The 23,797-nt window shown below is 47.3% G+C and overlaps 1 protein-coding gene across 1 annotated transcript in view; it reads left to right on the top strand.

Moving 5' to 3' along the window:
• Positions 1 to 12,387: 12,387 nt before the first annotated feature.
• Positions 12,388 to 23,797, top strand: part of scamp1 (secretory carrier membrane protein 1) — a 54,802-nt gene continuing 43,392 nt past the window's right edge. Inside the window, exon 1 of the mRNA XM_070879796.1 lies at positions 12,388 to 12,557. Coding sequence (XP_070735897.1) covers positions 12,501 to 12,557 — 57 coding nt within the window. The 5' untranslated portion in view covers positions 12,388 to 12,500. The remainder of the gene's footprint in view (positions 12,558 to 23,797) is intronic.

Here is a 23,797-nt window from a genome sequence, read left to right as displayed (position 1 = left end):
GTCATCTGGAAACTTTATAATTCTGCTCCTTACGCCCAAGTCCAGGCTGTTTATAAAAATTGAAGAGTAATGGAGCCAAACTGACCCTTGGGGAATACAACTGAAACCATCTCCCAGTCTGAAATACATGCATCCATCACCACCCTTTGCTTCCTGTCAGTGAGCTAATTTCATATCCATACTGCTACTTTCTCCTTAATTCCACAGGCTTCCATTTTCTTAGTAAGCTTCCTGTGTGGCACTATGTCGAATGCCTTGCGAAAGTCCATATATACATCATATACACTTACATTGATCAACCTTCTCTGTTACCTCATCAAGAATTCAATTAAGTTAGCCAGATATGATTTGCCTTTAATAAATCTATGCTGGCTCTCTTTGATTAACCTTTCCAAATGAAAGTTTATTCTGTCCCTGATAATGGTTTCCAATAACTTCCCCACCATCAATGTTAGGCTGAGTGGCCTGTAGTTTCCTGGTTTATCCCTTTCCCCTTTCTTGAATAGTGGTATAACATTAGCAACCCTCCAGAGCTACTCCTGTATCCAATGTGGATTGAAAGATTGTAACCAGTGCCTCTGCTATTTCTACCATCAGCAACCTAGTAAACATTCCATCTGAACCAGGTGACTTACCAACTTTCAGTAATGCTAATCGTTTTAGTACATCTTCTCTATCCATTACTATCCTGTGAGTGAAAGCTTTGGAGAGGGTACAAAAGAGATTTACTGGAACGGTTCCAAGGATGAGAGAATACAGTTACGTGGATAGGCTGGAGAAGCTGGTGTAGTTCTCCTTGGAGCAGAGAAGGCCAAGAGGAGATTGTATAGAGGTGTTTAAAATCATGAAGTCTTTAAATAGGGTAAATAAAGAAAAACTGTTTCCAGTGGCTGAAGGGTCGATAACAAGAGGGTACAGATTTAAGGTGATTGGTAAAAGAACCAGAGACGACATGAGGAAAACCTTTCTTATGCAACTAGTGGTTAGGATTTGGGATGCACTGCCTGATAAGAGTGGTGGATACAGATTCAATAGTAGCCTTCAAAAGACAATTGGATAAATACTTGAAGGAGAAAAAAGTGCAGGGATATGGGAAAAGAGCGGGGGAGTGGGACTAACAGAATCACTCTTTGAAAGAGCTAGCGCAGACTCAATGGGCCAAATGGCCTCCTTCTGTGTTGTACTATTCAATGATTTTACAATATATACAGGGCTCCTTTCTAACCCAGTATGTAAGAAGCCCAACAAGGGAGGATTCGCTAGTGGATCTAGTAATGGGGAATGAACCAGAGCAGATAAGAGAAAAAGTAGGGGAACATCTAGGCAATAGTGATCATAATACAATACGCTTTAAGATAATAATTGAGAAGGACAAAAGCATGACAAAGATCAGCATGACAAATTGGAGAAAAGCTGGCTTTGAAGGTTAGAGAGATCATTAACCAAGGGGCACAGATTTAAAGTAATTAGTGGAAGGTTTAGAGGGGAGTTGTGGAGGAATGTTTTCACCCAGTCTGGAACTCACATTCTGAAAGGGTGGTAGAAGCAGAAACCCTCATCACATTTAAAAAATACTTGGATATGCACTTTGTAATGTATGCACATGAGTATGCTCACAGGTTTGTAGAGCCGTTGCCCTGCCTCTCTTCCGTGGTTACATCTGAGCCAGGGTGTCCTTGGAGGTGGAGCACGCGGTGTACGCGAGAGGTGGGTGCTGGAGGGACTGGAGTGCATCATCACTCCCGGCAACCAAATTTTAATTTGATTTTATATGTTTTAAAGTTTAATTTGTTTTATTGCTGGATTTTAGTGTCCCCCTCCCCTTTTATAGGGGCTACTTGTATAATTTGTGTGTTTTAGTGCTAAAAAAAACACAAAAAACACACAAAAATAGGCACGTAAACTGTTTGGAGTGTCCCCCCCTTTAATAAGGGGGCACTTGACTTAATAGTTATTTTGCAACAAAAAGAGTTGTAGAGCTGTTGCCCTGCCTCTCTTCCGCGGTTACATCCGAGCCAGGGTGTCCCTGGAGGTGGAGCACACGGTGTCCACCGGTACGCTCGCAGCCTTCCGCGAGAGGTGGGCGCCAGAGGGACTGGAGTGCATCATCACCCCGGCAACCAAATTTTAATTTGAACCAGTTGACTGTCTTAAGTTTAATTTGTTTAAGTTTGTTGGTTTTAGTACCCTACCCCCTTTTAGCCAGGGAGCACTTGATTTAATGATTTCTTGTTTTACAGGTACAACTCAAAATAGTTGTAGAGCTGTTGCATTGTGAGTGGCTTAGCCAGTCACGTGATGTTCACAAGACTCAATAAAACCCAAGTCAGTTGGGTCTAGGTCATCCATGATGATGTATGCAGTTGTGAGCCTAGTGAATGAACTGGTAATGTGTAGTGTGATTGTTAAACCTTTGTAAATAAACCAATTAGTTCTTAATAGCAATGTGTTGTTATGAATTCTTAAGCAAAGAACTGAATAGGCAGATGCATTACACACTTGAAGTGCCATAGCCTACAATGCTACAGACCGAGCTAGAAAGTGGGATTAGGCTAGATAGCTTTTGCGACCCGCACAGACACAATGGGCCTCCTTCTGTGCCATAAACTTCTGATTCTATGAACTTCCTCTCCTCTTTTATATAACCTTCATATCATGTGCTGCCTTTGTGAAGACAGATGCAAAGTACTCATTTGATACTTTAGCCATGTCCTCTGCCTTTACATGAATATTTCCCTTTGGGTCTTTAATAGGCCTAACTTTTTCCCTAGTTAACCACTGACACTTTTTATGTTTGTAAAACGTTTTAGGATTCAATTTAATGTTGCCTGCTAATCTTTTCTCATAACCTGTCTTTGCCTCTCGTATTAACTTTTTCAGTTCCCTCCTGTACTTTCCATAATCTTCCTGGTTCTTAACCAAATCTTGTTCCTGACATTTGTCAGAAGCCTCCTTCGTTCTGTTTTATTGTAACTTTTATTTCCTTTAGAAATTTCGATACGCATCATTCACTAAGTGCTTTTGGGAGGCAAGGCACCCTGTCAGCAGTCTGCAATTGGGAAATTGTCCCTTTATCTGTCAGAGAATAATTAAGCCTAAAACTGAATTCAGCATCAGTGTTGACATTGCCAAATCACTGAAGAGATAGTCAATATTAAGACTAATGTTAGGAAATAGAAGGAAATCCTGAAAGTTTGCTCTCAGTTTTTTTACTCTCTTCTTCTTAAGTATTAAATGACACTGCAGTTACCATCCATAATAGGAACCTCAGCTGGCATTTCTGCTCCTTCCATAGCCTAGACCCTCTGAATCCAATTGAATTGATTGGTTTGGGATAGTTAACGCAGCATGAAAACTTCTTGGGTAGCATGGCTCAGTACCACACCAGATGTTGCATTTACTCACTGTCTGTCTTCTAGTGTTCTTGATTAAACTTTTATAGACTTTGCAAGGATAACTCAGATGCTGTGAGCATTGTATGGGCAAAATATAATGTGTATTGCTGTACAACAACAACACCCCACAGTTCCAAAGAAGTTAAATCAAGAACACAAAAGAGTTGAATAAAATTTTAAACCCCTTCAAAAGTAACTTTTTACATCGCATTTTGCAGTTGTTACTTGTACAAAAGAGAGCAACCCTTAAAGTGACCTGTCAATCCTCATACTATAGCATATAATCCTATACAGATATGGTCACACTGCATATGACTGACACATAGCATTGACCTGACATTCAAACTACATTCCCCTGGATAACTCCTGCCTGAAGCTATTAAAATGTAACATATGTACTGACATATCATCACAATTCCCCATAGCCAATATATTTGATCTTTATATGTTTTATTCACTCATGGGATGTGGGCATCACTGGCAAGGTTAGCATTTATTGCCCATCCCTAATTTCCCTTGAGAAGGTGGTGGTGCACGGCTTTCTTGAACCGTTGCAGTCTGTGAGGTGAAGGTTTTCCTACAGTGCTGTAAGGGAGGGAGTTCCAGGATTTTGACACAGCGATGATGAACAGTGACATATTTCCAAGTCAGGATGATATATGAATTGGAGGGGAACGTGCAGTGGTGGTATTCCCATGCACCTGCTGCCCTTGTCCTTCCAAGTAGTAGAGGTTGCGGGTTTGGGAGGTATTGTCGAAGAAGCCTTGGCGAGTTGCTGCAGTGCATCTCGTAGATGGTACACACTGCAGCCACGGCGCGCAGGTGGTGGAGGGAGTGAATGTTTAAAGTGGTGGATGGGGTGGCAATCAAGCGGGTTACTTTGTCCTGGATGGTGTCGAGCTTCTTGAGTGTTGTTGGAGCTGCACTCATCCAAGCAAGTGGAAAGTATTCTATCATACTCCTGACGTGCCTTGTGGATGGTGGAAAGGCTTTGGGGAATCAGAAGGTGAGTCACTCACCGCAGAATACCCAGTCTCTGACATGGTCTTGTAGCCAAAGTATTTATATGATTGGTCCAGTTAAGTTTCTGGTTAATGGTGACCCCCAGGATGTTGATGATGGGGATTCGGCGATGGTAATCTTATTGAACGTCAAGGGTGCTTGGCTAAACTCTCTCGTGGTCACTGCCTGCATATAGAATCTCACTCAAGAAATAAATTATTTGGCTTGGTTTTGAGACATGCAAACCAGAATAAGCTCAGTTTCAATCTCCACTCTGTGCTAAATTTGCTGATTTCAATCTAGGCGGTGTCTGGGGTACTGGAATTAGCTTTCATGTAATAGGGTGAGCTCTTGATCTCTCAACATCATCATCATAGGCAGTCCCTCGGAATCGAGGAAGACTTGCTTCTACTCTTAGCATGAGTTCTTAGGTGGCTGTACAGTCCAATACGAGAACCACAGTCTCTGTCACAGGTGGGACAGTTAGTCGTTGAAGGAAAGGGTGGGCAGGGAGCCAGGTTTGCCGCACACTCCTTCCGCTGCCTGCGCTTGATTTCTGCATGCTCTCAGCGACGATACTCGAGGAGCTCAGCGCCCTCCCAAATGCACTTCCTCCACTTAGGGCGGTCTATGGCCAGGGACTCCCAGATGTCAGTGGGGATGTCGCACTTTATCAGCGAGGCTTTGAGGGTGTCCTTGTAACATTTCCTCTGCCTGCCTTTGGTTCGTTTGCCGTGGATGAGCTCCGAGTAGAGCGTTTGCTTTGGGAGTCTTATGTCTGGCATGTGAACTACATGGGCTGCCAAGCGGAGCTGATCAAGTGTGGTCAGTGCTTCAATGCTGGGGATGTTGGCCTGGACGAGGACGCTAACGTTTCTGCGTCTCTATTTAGTGTGTGACTACCAAGTGAAAACAGAATAGGGTTTAGATGCAATACCCCCTTGGTCGAATAGCCTGACAGCATTCACTTCCTATGAATCTTCTTAGTGTGCATGTGGTCAAGCTACTGGAGGGCGGACAGCCTTTTTGATCTTTATTTCAGCAAGAATAACCACCTTCAGGAGGAAAGGAATTGAACTGAAGAATGACAGAAATACAATTACATTATTACCCTTTCACTTGAATGCCACTTAATAATGTTAAAATGTGACCCCAAAAAATATGACATTACATAAAACTTCATTTGTATAGTGGTCACTAAAATGTAAGATGTGCACACGTGCCGCACTGTGGGATTAAGCCATTCTTTTTAGATCATACTGTGGATAAACATTTTTTTGTGTCAAAAACAAAACCATCATATAAATGTGTTACAAAAGCAAAATACTGTGGATGCTGGAACCTGAAATAAAAACAGAAAATGCTGGAAATCTCAGCGGGTCAGGCAGTATCTGTGGAGAGAAAAACAGGGTTAATGTTTCAGGTGGATGACCCTTCGTCAGAACTGGTGAATGTTCAAAAAGAACCTTCTGAAGGAGCACTGAAAGGGGGAGGGGAAGAAAGAACAAAAGGAAAGGTCCGTGATAGGGTGGAAGGCAGGAGAGATTAGAGAGACAAAAGGGATCTCATAAATGTGTTACATCAATTACCAGAATGCTCAGAACATCAATAAGAGAAAAGGCTCAAAAGAGTTACTTCCGATTCCGCAAGGCATATGGATTAACATGAACTACTACATCATCAACATTTTAGTGACGATTAGAATTTTGGGTTCTCACACTAAACAAATCCATGGGTTCAGCATCAATGACCACTCCAATAAATGAGTCCAATATACCCGACAAACCAGTGGGCCTTTACTACAAAAAACACTTGTATTTATATAGTGCCTTTAATGTAGTTAGACGTTCCAAGGCATTTCACAGAAGCGTTATAAAACAAAGTGACACCGAGCCTCATAAGGAGATATTAGGGCAGATGACCAAAAGCTTGGCTAAAGAGGGATTTCAGGAACATCTTAAAGGAGGAGCGAGAGGTAGGGAGGCGGAGAGGTTTGGGGAGGGAATTCCAGAGCTTGGGGCCTTGATAACTGAAGTCACGGCCACCAATGGTAGAATGATTGAAATCAGGGATGCTCAACAGCCCAGAATTAGAGGAGTGCAGATATCTCGGAGGGTTGTGGGGCTGGAGGAAACTTCAGAGATAGGGAGGGACGAGGCCATAGAATTGGCTAAGATAGATTGGCTAATGATACTTAAGGGGTTGACTGTGGATGGGCAATGGCAGACATTTAGAGAACGCATGGATGAATTACAACAATTGTACATTCCTGTCTGACGTAAAAATAAAAAAGGGAAGGTGGCTCAACCGTGGCTATCTAGGGAAATCAGGGATAGTATTAAAGCCAAGGAAGTAGCATACAAATTGGCCAGAAATAGCAGCGAACCTGAGGACTGGGAGAAATTTAGAACTCAGCAGAGGAGGACAAAGGGTTTGATTAGGGCAGGGAAAATGGAGTACGAGAAGAAGCTTGCAGGGAACATTAAGGCGGATTGCAAAAGTTTCTATAGGTATGTAAAGAGAAAGAGGTTAGTAAAAACAAACGTAGGTCCCCTGCAGTCAGAATCAGGGGAAGTCATAACGGGGAACAAAGAAATGGCAGACCAATTGAACAAGTACTTTGGTTCAGTATTCACTAAGGAGGACACAAACAACCTTCCGGATATAAAAGTGGTCAGAGGGTCTATTAAAGAGGAGGAACTGAGGGAAATCTTTATTAGTCGGGAAATTGTGTTGGGGAAATTGATGGGATTGAAGGCCGATAAATCCCCAGGGCCTGATGGACTGCATCCCAGAGTACTTAAGGAGGTGGCCTTGGAAATAGCGGATGCATTGACAGTCATTTTCCAACATTCCATTGACTCTGGATCAGTTCCTATCGAGTGGAGGGTAGCCAATGTAACCCCACTTTTAAAAAAAGGAGGGAGAGAGAAAGCAGGGAATTATAGACCGGTCAGCCTGACCTCAGTAGTGGGTAAAATGATGGAATCAATTATTAAGGATGTCATAGCAGCGCATTTGGAAAATGGTGACATGATAGGTCCAAGTCAGCATGGATTTGTAAAAGGGAGATCATGCTTGACAAATCTTCTGGAATTTTTTGAGGATGTTTCCAATAAAGTGGACAAAGGAGTACCAGTTGATGTGGTATATTTGGACTTTCAGAAGGCTTTCGACAAGGTCCCACACAGGAGATTAATGTGCAAAGTTAAAGCACATGGGATTGGGGGTAGTGTGCTGACGTGGATTGAGAACTGGTTGTCAGACAGGAAGCAAAGAGTAGGAGTAAATGGGTACTTTTCGGAATGGCAGGCAGTGACTAGTGGGGTACCGCAGGGTTCTGTGCTGGGGCCCCAGCTGTTTACATTATACATTAATGATTTAGACGAAGGGATTAAATGTAGTATCTCCAAATTTGCGGATGACACTAAGTTGGGTGGCAGTGTGAGCTGCGAGGAGGATGCTATGAGGCTACAGAGTGACTTGGATAGGTTAGGTGAGTGGGCAAATGCGTGGCAGATGAAGTATAATGTGGATAAATGTGAGGTTATCCACTTTGGTGGTAAAAACAGAGAGACAGACTATTATCTGAATGGTGACAGATTAGGAAAAGGGAAGGTGCAACGAGACCTGGGTGTCATGGTACATCAGTCATTGAAGGTTGGCATGCAGGTACAGCAGGCGGTTAAGAAAGCAAATGGCATGTTGGCCTTCATAGCGAGGGGATTTGAGTACAGGGGCAGGGAGGTGTTGCTACAGTTGTACAGGGCCTTGGTGAGGCCACACCTGGAGTATTGTGTACAGTTTTGGTCTCCTAACTTGAGGAAGGACATACTTGCTGTTGAGGGAGTGCAGCGAAGATTCACCAGACTGATTCCCGGGATGGTGGGACTGACCTATCAAGAAAGACTGAATCAACTGGGCTTGTATTCACTGGAGTTCAGAAGAGTGAGAGGGGACCTCATAGAAACGTTTAAAATTCTGACGGGTTTGGACAGGTTGGATGCAGGAAGAATGTTCCCAATGTTGGGGAAGTCCAGAACCAGGGGTCACAGTCTAAGGATAAGGGGTAAGCCATTTAGGACCGAGATAAGGAGAAACTTCTTCACCCAGAGAGTGGTGAACCTGTGGAATTCTCTACCACAGGAAGTAGTTGAGGCCAATTCACTAAATATATTCAAAAGGGAGTTAGATGAAGTCCTTAGTACTCGGGGGATCAAGGGGTATGGCGTGAAAGCAGGAAGTGGGTACTGAAGTTTCATGTTCAGCCATGAACTCGTTGAATGGCGGTGCAGGCTAGAAGGGCTGAATGGCCTGCTCCTGCAACTATTTTCTATGTTTCTATGATTGGAAAACAAGGATGAGAATTTTAAAATTGAGCACAGAGCACACTACCCAATATCTAGGTAACTGTATTGAGACCCGGGGATCAAACAGAACTCTTGTCACTAATCATTCGCTTATTGGCATATATCACGTGCTGTCTCATGATCTCCTTGTCTGCGGCCGATGGAAGAATATACATGTTTATAGTGACTTAGCTTATTAACCATTAGATAAATGGTTAATGTAAAGTACTCAGTATGAAAAGTATCTATTTACAATTAGTAAGTTTGCTATTCCTCATAAAAGATCAAAATCGAGACACTTCTCCTGCTCTAACCCTCAACATTAAACTGGCTAAATGTAAATAAGTTAAGTGTATTGCACTATAGATTGCAACTTTATTTTTTGGAACTGTAATGCATAAAATCAATTCAATCTCCTCATATCCTTCCTCACAACAATGTAGAGGGGAACCTCTTACACCACATTATGTCATTTGTATATGCGGATTGGATTGTGTTCGAGATTTAGAAATCACCATGGTATGGAAAGCAGCCCATTTACAATGGGTAGCCATTTTGCGGTAGAATCAACGGTGAGGCTAACAGCATTCACTGTTACTTACGTGGAACTCGGACAGCAACTTCCAATGACTGCACATTTGCAGAAAAGAGGAAATCTGGAAGTTGCTGCAGAAAAAGTTAGGGCTTGTCCATTCCAGTTTAAGTACCCTTTTACCAGCGTGATAAGTATTACGAATAAATTACTTCTCTAGCACTGAAAATTAACTTTCATTCCTTCTGATTTTAATTGTTGTTGGGAGCTTTAAAAATATTTTAAAAGTAATTAATGTTTTAAAACGTATTTCTCTTTTATCTCTCCCTCGTAATCCAATCGTTCTTTCCCTTTCTTTGGGCCCAAGTTTCCACACGCGCCTAGAACGGCGCAGTCCCGACCTGGACGCCTGTTTTTCGCGCCACAAAGTGCGTCTAAAAAAATCCTCCGTATTCTCCACCTCCCTGCAGGTCCTCTGGCCCTCGGCGCAGCGCAGCACGAGCTGTGGGGGGGCAGAGCCAGGTCCCTGCGCCGAAAACAGTGCCGGGACCTCTGCACATGCGCGCTACAGTGGGCACGCAAGTGCAGTAGCTCCAGGCGCCCGAAACTGTGTGGGAGGGGGCTGCCCTGGCCGAATGGCCTCACTGGGGCTGCGTGAATAAGGCTCCTCCCACGGCCAACTCCTGCTTCCCCCCCCGCCCCCGACCAGACCCGACACCCGCTCACCGCCCCCCCCCTGCCTCCGGACCAGAACTGACACCCGCTCCCCCCCCCCCCCCCCCCGCCTCCGGACCAGACCCGACACCCGCTCCCCGCCCTCCCCCCTGCCTCCGGACCAGACCCGACACCTGCTCCCCCACCCCCCCGACTGGACCCGACCCGCGCTCCTGTTCCCGCTCCCCGTCTGGACCCGACCCGACCCGCGCTCCTGTTCCCGCTCCCCACCCCCCCGACTGGACCCGACCCGCGCTCCCGCCCTCCGACCCGACCCCCCCCCCCCCCCCCACTGGACCCGACCTAACTCCCGCTCCCGGACTGGATCCGACCTGACCTCCCTCCCCCCTCTCTCTCTCCCTCCCTCCCCCTCTCTCTCTCTCTCCCTACCCCCCTCTCTCTCTCTCTCTCCCTCCCTCCCTCCTCCCTCCCTCCCCCCTCTCTCTCTCCCTCCCCTCTCCCTCCCTCCCAGAACCGAACCTCCCCGACACGACCCAACCCAACGCCACCTACCTGTAAATCTGGTGCTGGGGACGGGCCCTGCCCGAAGTCTCGGGCCGGCCCGTTCAGCCTTCGGTCCTGAACGGCCTGCCTGAAGCAATTTCACACAGGTAGGAAGATGGTTTATTTAATCTTTTCTTTGCTTATAAATGTTTATTCAGGTTGGATTTATTTGTATAATATTTGTATAAGTATAAATAAGGATTTATTATAGAATTTAATGACTTCCCTTCCCCCCCACCTCGTTCTGGACGCCTAATTTGTAACCTGCGCCTGATTTTTTAATGTGCAGAACAGGTTTTTTTCAGTTCGACAAAAATCTTCACTTGCTCCATTCTACTTTAGTTTGGAGTACGTTTTCACTGTGGAAACTTTCAAATCAGGCGTCAGTGGCCGGACACGCCCCCTTTTGAAGAAAATATTCTGTTCCAAAGTAGAACTGTTCTACCTGACTAGAACTGCAGAAAAAAAAATGTGGAGAATTGCGATTTCTAAGGTAGTCCGTTCTCCACCAGTTGCTCCTAAAAATCAGGCGCAAATCATGTGGAAACTTGGGCCCACTATTTTTCTTTCTATAACTAATTTGACATTGAATTCAATATTCTAATTTACACTTCTGACCAAGGGTCATTGACCTGAACCGTTAACTCTGGTTTTCTCTCTACAGATGCTGCCTGACCGGCTGAGTGTTTCCAATATTTTCTGTTTTTATTTCTAACTGACACTTTCTGGTTCAGACTGCGCTGCTCATTAAGCATTCTTCAATCTGATTGATTAAGGAGTCACTCAGTTGCCAGCCCGGTCACACAGATCCCAGATGCTCTGCAGAGGGCGCTGCGATTTTCCAATACAGATGCAGCGTTCCGAATCCGGAACCCTCGGGACCGAGGCTGTTCCAGATTTTGCGTTTTGCCGGATTTCGGAACGTCAGAAAGGGTGGGGGGCGGGGGTTGCTCGTCGATGAGCTGTTTGAGTGTTCGGGCGGGTCCTCGCCGCCGTGGAGTTGTTCGCGCGGGCCCCGCCGAAGAGATGTCCGCGCGAACAACTCCACGGCGGCGAGGACCTGATCAGGCGGGGCCCGCCACCATGGCAGAGTTCCTTGTCTGGCCTGAGGTAGGTGGGGTCGGGCAGCCAAGGTAAAGGGGAGGGAGGGGGGGCTGGGGCGAAGTCGGGCTGGGGCGAGGTTGGGCCGCGCGAACCCGGGGCGGGTGAAGTCGGGGTGGGCGAAGTTGGGCCGGGGCGAAGTCAGTTCGCCGAGGCAGGGGGAGTCGGGATATTGGAACATTTTCCGGTTTCTAGACGACCCCGCCACGGATTGGCCCGGTGTCCGGATTCTGGATTCTGGAACTCTGGATTTTGGAGGTCGAACCTGTAGTTGGCTGGCAGCAACTTCTGGTGTGAAAGCCCAAAGAAAGTCTCTGTGCAAGTGGCGCTGTTCGCTGTCCTCAAAATCCGCACGAAAATGTCTTCAAATGTGCAAAGTGCAGCTGAGTTTCTTGCTGCACGCAGCATTTCAAAATGTCACTCCTTTCTTCAGATTGAATAATCGCCATGCGTCACATTTGCGCGTTTCCTTTTTAAAAGGCATGCAATTTAGTAAATTTCTCTGTTCAAAGAGATGGTGAAAATATGCAAAGTCGGGTCATCAATTCCTTGCACCTCCCAACAACAACAAAAAAAGGATTAATTTCGAAATGTGTCGACAGTGCTTCTTCCTTCTGGTGGTATGAACAAACGACATTAGCGAACACAGCACAACAACTGAGTGCGCCCCCCCACTGCTCTCCCCCATTGCTCTCCCGGCTCCTCGCCTGCTTTGGGCCGAACTCCAGCACGCGCTGGGCGGAGCGCGGGAGGAGGCGGGTGACGTCACGCCGGCCACATTACCGATCACACGGTCACTTCCGGCGTCGCCATCTTCTCATTATCTGATGTGAGTCCAGGGTGGTTCAAAGGGGGAAACAGCCCGTTCATTATAACCCGGCAAGCGATCGGATAGGCGCCGACATGTCGGACTTTGACAGCAATCCCTTCGCCGATCCCGAATTCAACAATCCGTTTAAGGTAAAGGACACCCGAGTCACCATGTCATGTCTTTAATTTATTATCAGCTGGTGGCGACCGGGTCCTGGGAACCGCGGGGGGGGGGAAAGGGGGTCTGACCGGGCCCTGGGAATCCGGGGGAGGGGGATCTGACCGGGCCTTGGGAATCCGGGGGAAAGGGGGTCTGACCGGGCTTTGGGAATCCGGGGGAAAGGGGGTCTGACCGGGCTTTGGGAACTGGGGGGTCTTACCGGGCCCTGGGGGGTCTTACCGGGCCCTGGGGGGGGGAATCTGACCGGCCCTTGGGAATCCGGGGGCAGGGGATCTGACCGGGCCTTGGGAATCCGGGGGAAAGGGGGTCTGACCGGGCTTTGGGAACTGGGGGGTCTTACCGGGCCCTGGGGGGAGGGGGAGGGGGAGAGGGGGAGGGGGAGGGGGAGAGGGGGAGGGGGGGTCTGACCGGGCCCTGGGAATCCGGGGGAGGGGGATCTGACCGGGCCTTGGGAATCCGGGGGGAAAGGGGGTCTGACCGGGCCTTGGGAATCCGGGGGGAAAGGGGGTCTGACCGGGCCTTGGGAATCCGGGGGAGGGGGGTCTGACTGGGCCTTGGGAATCCGGGGGAAAGGGGGTCTGACCGGGCCTTGGGAATCCAGGGGGAAAGGGGGTCTGACCGGGCCTTGGGAATCCAGGGGGAAAGGGGGTCTGACCGGGCCTTGGGAATCCGGGGGGAAAGGGGGTCTGACCGGGCCTTGGGAATCCGGGGGAGGGGGGTCTGACTGGGCCTTGGGAATCCGGGGGAAAGGGGGTCTGACCGGGCCTTGGGAATCCGGGGGAAAGGGGGTCTGACCGGGCCTTGGGAATCCGGGGGAGGGAGGTCTGACCGGGCCTTGGGAATCCGGGGGAAAGGGGGTCTGACCGGGCCTTGGGAATCCGGGGGAAAGGGGGTCTGACCGGGCCTTGGGAATCCGGGGGAAAGGGGGTCTGACCGGGCCTTGGGAATCCGGGGGAAAGGGGGTCTGACCGGACCTTGGGAATCCGGGGGAAAGGGGGTCTGACCGGGCCTTGGGAATCCAGGGGGAAAGGGGGTCTGACCGGGCCTTGGGAATCCGGGGGAAAGGGGGTCTGACCGGGCATTGGGAATCCGGGGGAGGGGGGTCTGACCGGGCCTTGGGAATCCAGGGGGAAAGGGGGTCTGACCGGGCCTTGGGAATCCGGGGGAAAGGGGGTCTGACCGGGCATTGGGAATCCGGGGGAGGGGGGTCTGACTGGGCCTTGGGAATCCAGGGGGAAAGGGGGTCTGACCGGGCCTTGGGAATCCGGGGGAAAGGGGGTCTGACCGGGCCTTGGGAATCCGGGGGAAAGGGGGTCTGACCGGGCCTTGGGAATCCGGGGGAGGGGGGTCTGACCGGGCCTTGGGAATCCGGGGGAGGGGGGTCTGACCGGGCCTTGGGAATCCAGGGGGAAAGGGGGTCTGACCGGGCCTTGGGAATCCGGGGGAGGGGGGTCTGACCGGGCCTTGGGAATCCGGGGGAAAGGGGGTCTGACCGGGCCTTGGGAATCCGGGGGAAAGGGGGTCTGACCGGGCCTTGGGAATCCGGGGGAAAGGGGGTCTGACCGGGCCTTGGGAATCCGGGGGAAAGGGGGTCTGACCGGGCCTTGGGAATCCAGGGGGAAAGGGGGTCTGACAGGGCCTTGGGAATCCAGGGGGAAAGGGGGTCTGACCGGGCCTTGGGAATCCTGGGGAAAGGGGGTCTGACCGGGCCTTGGGAATCCGGGGGAAAGGGGGTCTGACCGGGCCTTGGGAATCCGGGGGAAAGGGGGTCTGACCGGGCCTTGGGAATCCAGGGGGAAAGGGGGTCTGACCGGGCCTTGGGAATCCGGGGGAAAGGGGGTCTGACCGGGCCTTGGGAATCCGGGGGAAAGGGGGTCTGACCGGGCCCTGGAAATCCGGGGGGGGGGGTCTGACTGGGCTTTGGGAATCCGGGGGGAGGGGGGGGGGTCTGACCGGGTCCTGGGAATCTGGGGGGGGGGGGGGGGTCTGACCGGGCCCTGGGAATCCGGGGGGGGGGGGGGGGTCTGACCGGGCCCTGGGAATCCGGGGGGGTGGGGGGCGTCTGACCGGGCCCTGGAAATCCGGGGGGGGGGTCTGACTGGGCTTTGGGAATCCGTGGAGAGGGTCTGACTGGGTCCGAGGAATCCCGGGGGGTCCTGACCGGGCCTTGGGATCCGTGGGGAGGAGGTCTGACTGGGCCTTGAGAATTCGGAAAAGGGGTGGGGGGGGGGGGGGGGAGTCTGACAGGGCCCTGGGAATCCCGGGCGGGGGCAGAGAATGCGACCGTGCTTTGTGTCGGTTAGGGTGGGTTGGGAGCGCGGAACTGACCGCCTCTGAGAAGCGGGGGTCTAGCTGAGCCATTATCTTGTCTTCCTTTGCCGACCGAGCCCTGTGACAAACATAGCAAAACATCTTGCCCAAGGGGGTGGGGCGCCGGGCGGCTTCAACGTCAAACCCGGTGTTGCTGTTTGATGTCGAGGTGGATTCTGACCGTACAACGACTGCTACTATTGTTGCCTCCTCCCACTTCACGGATTCCCTCCTCTTTGTTTATATGTGTACTCCTAACTGTTGGGATCCCAGAGTCGCAGAGTGCTGATGGGAGGGAGATAATGAACAAAGCTTATGACTTAGACTGATTTATTTCTGTCACATGCGTATCGAATTCCACCCTTGTGCATTTCGTAGCCACGAAATTTGACTAAGTATGATTTTGAAGGTGGCCTTGATACTGACCGATTTTTTTTTTGTGTGTATATTTTTATGAAGTGTAGTGTTTTTAAAATAGAATTGTGCCAGGTCTGAGGGTTTGTTAACTGATGTTGGGCACGTTATTAAATGTTCACTCCCTTTAATTTTTACAAAAACAAAATACTGCGGAGACTGGAATCTGGAATAAAAACAGAAAATGCTGGAAATCTCAGCAAGTCGGGCAGCATCTGTGGAGAGAAACAGAGTTAACGTTTTGGGTTGATGACCATTCATCATCCAATCCCCCTAATTTTTGTTTTGCATTGCATTTGGATAATTTTTTACCAATACCTTTTTGAATATTTATTTCTTCACCTGGAGTGAATGGTTGCTAAAAGTTTAGAAATTTGTATGAGTGCGTGCATGTTTTTGTAGTGTGTGTACAAGGCACATGAGAAATCTTTACTATAAGCATATTTCCAACAACAATCTCGTGACCCATTGGTGAGGATGAGCCAACACCTCCTGTCACCTAAAGAATTCCAGTTAGTCTCATGAGTTGACCGATCCTATCACAAGAGCAAAATACTGCGGATGTTGGAAATCTGAAATAAAACCTGAAAATGTTGGAAATCCTCAGCAGGTCAGGCAGCACCTGTGGAGAGAGAAACAGTTAACGTTTGAAACGGTAACTGTTTCTCTCCACAGATGCTGCCTGACCAAAGTATTTCTAGTGTTTTCTGATACTACTACAAGCATGCTTTCAGTGGAAATATTCACTTTGGCATTTGTTTTCATTTTGAAACATTGGACACAAGTTTTGGAAGAATGTTTATTTGGAAGTGATCCCTAAATAAAGCTGGGCACTGAGCTGCCCAACATTGGGGAAACCTGATGGAACAAAAAAAAAAATCCCCATATAAGCTAAGTGCCTCACAGCCAATGAATTTGTTTGAAATGTCACTGGTAATGCAGGAATGTTCTGTTGCCAATTTGTGCACAGCAATGTGTCTCAAACAATAGTGAGGTAAATAACCAGATCACTTGTTTTTTTTGGCAGTATTGGTTGAGGGATAACTGTTGGCCAGGACATACAACTCAAGCCAAATTACTGCAGATGCTGGAAATCTTAAATAAAAATGGAAGATTATGGAAACATGCAGCTGGTCAAGCAGCATCTGTGGAGGAAGGAAGGATAGGGTTAACATTTCAGCTCTGACATTGTCCGAACCGGATAGTACTATGAGATTGTTTTATGCCCACCAGAGGGGCAGGTGGGGCTTCGGAATGGCACCTAAAATTTATGGAGTTTGTTTGGGGTACCATGATCTTCAATTGCTGTTCATGCATTTTGCTACAAGTGGCAGTCTTGAGGATCTGTTTCCATACCTCATGTCATTCCTCCTCTCTTCTCGGTTTTGTTTGAGGTTTTTTTTAACCCGTTTTTGTTGTCAAATTGAACATGGTGCATAGAGTAGAGATGTATTTGCAGGAGACTTTGGGGAGCTCCTGACTTTTTAATTGGTTAATTACAGAGAAAATTAGAGAATTCTTTTTTTTTCTTAGTCAACATTGGTAACTTTAGAATATTATAACATTACAATTCTACATTGGGAACTTTGGAGCACTATCTATGAAGTACACATTGGACTAGAACCATTGGAATATTTGGTCATCTATGTCTCTGTTTACTGTACCCTTCATATTGCAGCACAAAATTATGCTTTTCAGGTCATCAAGTCTGCTAGCATTTTTGTTTGAGCCAACCAATCTGATGCTGTTTACCTGGTCAGTTTCAATACTCTTTTTTAAAAAGTCTCTTTTTTTTTCAAGCAACTCTAATTCCATTTTAAAATGTATGGCCTCTGCTTTAGTCACAGTTTATGATGAGAATTCCACACATTAACTACAGTCAGTGGAAAATATTTTTTATCTAACTTCCCTGTTACCTTTTTGTGACTATCTTAAACTTTGTGCCCTTGTTACTGCCTCACTGAGCACTGGAAACAGTCTATTGTTGTTTATCCTCCCATAACCCTTTTATAATCTTGAAGATGTCTCTGGTTACCCATTAACCTTCTCTGGTGAAAAGCCTCTTTTCGACTCTAACCCCTTCATCCCTGGCAAAATCCTATTAAATCTATGCACTTTATAAAAAAAAAAAAATGCTTTAAACAATATTTTGTGTATAAAACATGAAAGGGTTGGTTGGATCTGTCGGTTGCAGAGTGGATTAAACTAAAAATCAAATGGATTGTCCCAAAATGGTGCAGGCTAAATTTAAAGTTGGCTCTTGGTGGGAAAAGCACCAGGGATCTAGGTGTGCAAAATTTGGACATGGAGTATAATGTGGGTGGGTGTAAGTTCAATGTAACACAGGCGAGGGACTTGGTCATCAACAGTTCCTGAGTCAGGTGGCTACGGCCAAATTGCACAAGGTCCCAGCCTGTTGCTGATACTGTTCTGTATAAAACTAAGTGAATGTCAATATTATTTAAGGCCCTGGCACCTGCTCTGGACTATTTGGTAGTCTTTTGGTCACTTGCTTCAAGAAGATCATTTTTGCTCTGGTGGAAGTAGAGAGAAGGACCAAGAGCATGATCTATGGTCTAAGTGAATTGATCTGTAGTGATGGGCATCGTGTATTGGAATTGGATTCGCTGGAGAAGGATAGACTTGAACGCAGCTAATTCAGGTCTTTAAAATTAAGTGTATTGCTATCCTACAGGTGGATAGGTTGTTTGAAATGATGGTGCTGGATAGAACAAATGGTTATACGAACATAAGAAATAGGAGTAGGCCACCTGGCTCCGAGCCTGTTCTGCCATTTAATAAGATCGTGGACTCAGCTCCACATAGACAGTTTCTTAACCGATGAGGGTTTATGGGGAGTGGGCAGGAAAGTGGACCTGAGTCCATGATCTGATCAGCCATGATCGTATTAAATGGCAGAGCAAGTTCGAGGGGCCGTATGGCCTACTCTTGCTCCTATTTCTTATGTTATGTTCCCTGCCCGCTTCCCATAACCCTTTATTCCCTTATCGCTCAAAGATCTATTGATCCCCGCCTTAAAGGGTCCACAGCTAGATAGGGAATGGAAGACCAACAGGAAGAGTAGTGCAGGGGTCCCCTGCGTTCATCCCCCTGCAAAACAGATACACTGCTTTGAATACTGTTGGGGGGAAGACTCATCAGGGGAGAGCAGCAGCAGCCAGGTTCATGGCACCATGGCTGGCTCTGTTGCACAGGAGGGCAGGAAAAAGAGTGGGAGAGCAGTAGTGATAGGGGATTCGATTGTAAGGGGAATAGATAGGCGTTTCTGCGGCCGCAACTGAGACTCCAGGATGGTATGTTGCCTCCCTGGTGCAAGGATCAAGGATGTCTCGGAGCGGGTGCAGGACATTCTGAAAAGGGAGGATGAACAGCCAGTTGTCGTGGTACACATAGGTACCAATGATATAGGTAAAAAAACGGGATGAGGTCCTACGATATGAATTTAAGGAGCTAGGAGTTAAATTTAAAAAGTAGGACCTCAAAAGTAGTAATCTCAGGATTGCTACCAGTGCCACGTGCTAGTCAGAGTAGGAATCGCAGGATAGCTCAGATGAATACGTGGCTTAAGCAGTGGTGCAGAAGGGAGGGATTCAAATTCTTGGGACATTGGAACCGTTTCTGGGGGAGGTGGGACCAGTACAAACCGGACGGTCTGCACCTGGGCAGGGCCGGAACCAATGTCCGAGGGGGTGTGTTTGCTATTGCTGTTTGGGAGGAGTTAAACTAATATGGCAGGGGGATGGGAACCTATGCAGAGAGACAGAGGGGATTAAAATGGAGACAGAAGCCAAAAATAGAAAGGAGAAGAGTAAAAGTGGAGGGCAGAGAAACCCAAGGCAAAAAACAAAAAGGGCCACTTTACAGCAGAATTCTAAAGGGTCAAAGTGTGTTAAAAAGACAAGCCTGAAGGCTCTGTGCCTCAATGCAGAATAAGGTGGACGAATTAACTGCACAGATAGCAGTTAACGGGTATGATGTGATGTGATTGGCATCACGGAGACATGGCTCCAGGGTGACCAAGGCTGGGAACTCAGCATTTAGGAAGGATAGACAGAGAGGAAAAGGAGGTGGGGTGGCGTTGCTGGTTAAAGAGGAAATTGATGCAAAAGTAAGGAAAGATATTGGCTTGGATGATGTGGAATCGGTATGGGTGGAGCTGCGGAATACCAAAGCGCAGAAAACGCTGGTGGGAGTTGTGTACTGGCCACCAAATAGTAGAGAGGTTGGGGATCGCATCAAACAAGAAATAAGGGATGTGTGCAATAAAGGTACAGCAGTTATCATGGGTGACTTTAATTTACATATAGATTGGGCAAACTAAATTGGCAGCAAAGTGGTGGAGGAGGATTTCCTAGAGTGTATTAGAGATGGTTTTCTTGACCAATATGTTGAGGAACCAACTAGAGAGCTGGCCATCCTCGACTGGGTGATGTGTAACGAGAAGGGACTAATTCGCAATCTTGTTGTGTGAGGCCCCTTAGGGAAGAGTGACCATAATATGGTAGAATTCTTTATTAAGATGGTAGAATTCTTTATTAAGATGGAGAGTGACACAGCTAATTCAGAAACGAGGACCTAAACTTAAGAAAAGCTAACTTTGACGGCATGAGGCACGAATTGGCTAGAATAGACTGGCAAATGTTACTTAAAGGGTTGACGGTGGATAGGCAATGGCAAACATTTATAGATCACACGGATGAACTTCAATAATTGTACATCCCTGTCTGGAGTAAAAATAAAACCGGGAAGATGGCTCACCCGTGGCTAACAAGGGAAATTAAGGATAGTGTTAGATCCAAGGAAGAGGCATATAAATTGGCCAGAAAAAACAGCAAACCTAAGGACTGGGAGAAATTTAGAATTCAGCAGAGGAGGACAAAGGGTTTAATTACGAGGGAGAAAATAGAGTACGAGAGGAAGCTTGCCGGGAACATAAAAACTGACTGCAAAAGCTTCTATCGATATGTGAAGAGAAAAAGATCAGTGAAGACGAACGTAGGTCCCTTGCAGTCGGACTCAGATGAATAATAATGGGGAACAAAGAAATGGCAGACCAATTGAACAAATACTTTGGTTCTGTCTTCACGAAGGAAGACACAAATGACCTTCCGGATGTACTAGGGGACCGAGGGTCTAGTGAGAAGGAGGAACTGATGGATATCCTTATTAGGCGGGAAATTGTGTTGAGGAAATTGATGGGATTGAAGGCCGATAAATCCCCGGGGTCTGATTGTCTGCATCCCAGAGTACTTAAGGAGGTGGCCCTAGAAATAGTGGATGAATTGGTGATCATTTTCCAAGAGTCTTATCGACTGTGGATCAGTTCCTATGGACTGGAGGGTATCACATGTAACACCACTTTTAAAATAAAAAAGGAGGGAGAGAGAAAACGGGTAATTATAGACCGGTTAGTCTGACATCAGTAGTGGGGAAAATGTAGGAGTCAATTATTAAGGATGAAATAGCAGCGCATTTGGAGAGCAGTGACAGGATCGGTCCAAGTCAGCATGGATTTGTGAAAGGGAAATCATGATTGGCAAATCTTCTGGAATTTTTTGAGGATGTAACTAGTAGAGTGGACAAGGGAGAACTAGTGGATGTGGTGTATTTGGACTTTCAAAAGGCATTTGACAAGGTCCCACATAAGAGATTGATGTGCAAGATCAAAGCACATGGTATTGGGGGTAATGTACTGGCGTGGATAGAGAATTGGTTGGCAGACAGGAAGCAGAGAGTCGGGATAAACAGGTCCTTTTCGGAATGGGAGGCAGTGACTAGTGGAGTGCCACAGGGCTCAGTGCTGGGACCGCAGCTCTTTACATTATACATTAATGATTTGGATGAATTGAGTGTAATATCTCCAAGTTGCAGATGACACTAAACTGGGTGGTGGTGTGAGCTGTGAGGAGTATGCTAAGAGGCTGCAGGGTGATTTGGACAGGTTGGGTGAGTGGGCAAATGCATGGCAGATGCATTATAATGTGGATAAATGTGAGGTTATCCACTTTGGTGGCAGAAACACGAGGGCAGAGTATTATCTGAATGGTGGCAGATTAGGAAAAGGGGAGGTGCAACGAGACCTGGGTGTCATGTTTCATCAGTCATTGAAAGTTGGCATGCAGGTGAAGAAGGCAAATGGCATGTTGGCCTTCATAGCTCGGGGATTTGGGTATAGGAGCAGGGAGGTCTTACTGCAATTGTACAGGGCCTTGGTGAGGCCTCACCTGGAATACTGTGTTCAGTTTTGGTCTCCTAATCTGAGGAAGGATGTTCTTGCTATTGAGGGAGTGCAGCGAAGGTTCAACAGACTGATTCCAGGGAAGGCTGGACTGACATATGAGGAGAGACTGGATCAACTGGGCCTTTATGCACTGGAGTTTAGAAGGATGAGAGGGGATCTCATAGAAACGTATAATATTCTGACGGGACGGGACAGGTTAGATGCGAGAAGAATGTTCCCAATGTTGGGGAAGTCCAGAACCAGGGGACACTGTCTTAGTCCTAAATGGCCTACCCCTTATTCTAAGATGAGGAGGAACCTCTTCACGGAGTTGTTAACCTGTGGAATTCCCTACTGCAGAGAGTTGTTGATGCCAGTTCATTGGATATATTCAAGAGGGAGTTGGATATGGCCCTTGCAGCTAAAGGGATCAAGGGGTATGGAGAGAAAGCGTGAAAGGGGTACTGAGGTGAAGGATCAGCCATGATCATATTGAATGGTGGTACAGGCTCGAAGGGCCGAATTGCCTACTCCACCTATTTTCTATGTTAAAAATGTGCTTCTGGAATCAGTTGCCTGCAACTTCGTATTTCATATAAGGTGAACAATGTCACAGTTCAATATTTGTCCTTGCTTTCCAGGAGCAGCATACTTTGTGTGAATAAGTACTTGTGTACTTGTAGTACTTTCTGCAAATCGATGATCTTTCCTCAGAAGTGGAAAAAGTCCGTGGTTGACGGGGTCATCAACTGTGTCTGTTCGATTTCCCGCACTTCTACTCACCCCTTCTAGAACCACGATAGGGTTACCCTCATCCTCACTTTGCAACTTGCCAGTCTTCACATTCAGCGTATGAGTTTCTGCTACCTCCAGCATGATCCCACCACCAAAAACATATATTCCTCCCATCCCAGCTCCCTCCACGACACCCTGGTCCACTTCGCAATAACCCCCTTCCCACGGCACCTTCCCGTGCAAGCGCAGGAGATGCCCACCAGGGAGTTACCTCCTCCCTTTCCACCGTCCAGGGCACCAAACATTCTGTACTTGCGATTTACTTGCACTTTCAATTTAGTATACTGTATTAGCTGCTCGCGATGAGGTCTCTTCTACATTGGGGAGACCGAACGCAGATCGGTTGACTGCTTTGCAGAACACTTCCATTCAGTCCGCAAACGTGACTGAGCTTCCGGTCGCCTGTCATTTTTAATTTTTCACTCCCCTCCTACTCTGACCTCTCTGTCCTTGGACTTCTACATTGGTTCCAATGAAGCTTAGCTTAAGCTCGAGGAACAGCACGTTCTCTTTTGATTAGGCACTTTGCAACCTTAAGGACTCAACATTGTGTTCAACAATTTAAGATCATAACCTCTGCCCCATTTTTTTCGGGCGGCAGCTGTTGATTCTGCAATTCCCATTTGCACTTCTTCTGGGCCCATTTTTGTTTTTTACTTGTCCCATTACTATCTCCATTTGCCTTGCACCATCATCTGTTTTGCCATTTAATCTCTCCTGCCTTCCACCCTATCACAGACCTTCCCTCTGCACCCACCTTTTCCTGCCTTTGCCCTTGCTTAAAACCTGTTGCATCTCTAACTTTTTCCAGTTCTGGCAAAAGGCCATCGATCTGGAGCGTTAACTCCACAGATGCTGCCTGACCTGAGTTCTTGCAGCGTTTTCTGGTTTTATTTTAGATTTCCAGCACCCGCAGTACTTTGCTTTTATACAAGTCTGAGGATGTAGCACTAAAGCTGTTTGTGTTCTGGTCAGGCTACACTTTGAATACTGTGTTCAGTTCTGATCACCTGAAACTCGAAAAAACATTTTGAGTCTGAAAGTTATACATAAGAACATAAATAGGAACAGGAGTAGGCCATACGACCCCTCGAGCCTGCTCCGCCATTCAATAAAATCATGGCTGATCTGATCATGGACTCAGCTCCACTTCCCTGCCTGCTCCCCATAACCCCTTATCTCCCTAGTTTTTAAGAAACTGTCTATTTCTGTCTTAAATGTATTCAATGCCCCAGCTTCCACAGCTCTCTGAGGCAGTGAATTCCACAGATTTACAACCCTCAGAAGAAATTTCATCTTATCTCTGTTTTAAATGGGCAGTCCCTTATTCTAAAGTCATGCCCTCGAGTTCTAGTCTCCCCCATCAGTGGAAACATCCTCTCTGCATCCACCTTGTCAAGCCCCCTCATAATCTTAGACGTTTTGATAAGATCACCTCTCATTCTTCTG

The sequence above is a fragment of the Pristiophorus japonicus genome, chromosome 1 (assembly GCF_044704955.1).
Source record: "Pristiophorus japonicus isolate sPriJap1 chromosome 1, sPriJap1.hap1, whole genome shotgun sequence".
In the NCBI taxonomy this organism is placed as follows: domain Eukaryota; kingdom Metazoa; phylum Chordata; class Chondrichthyes; family Pristiophoridae; genus Pristiophorus; species Pristiophorus japonicus.
This window is presented reverse-complemented; position numbering and strand designations above follow the sequence as displayed.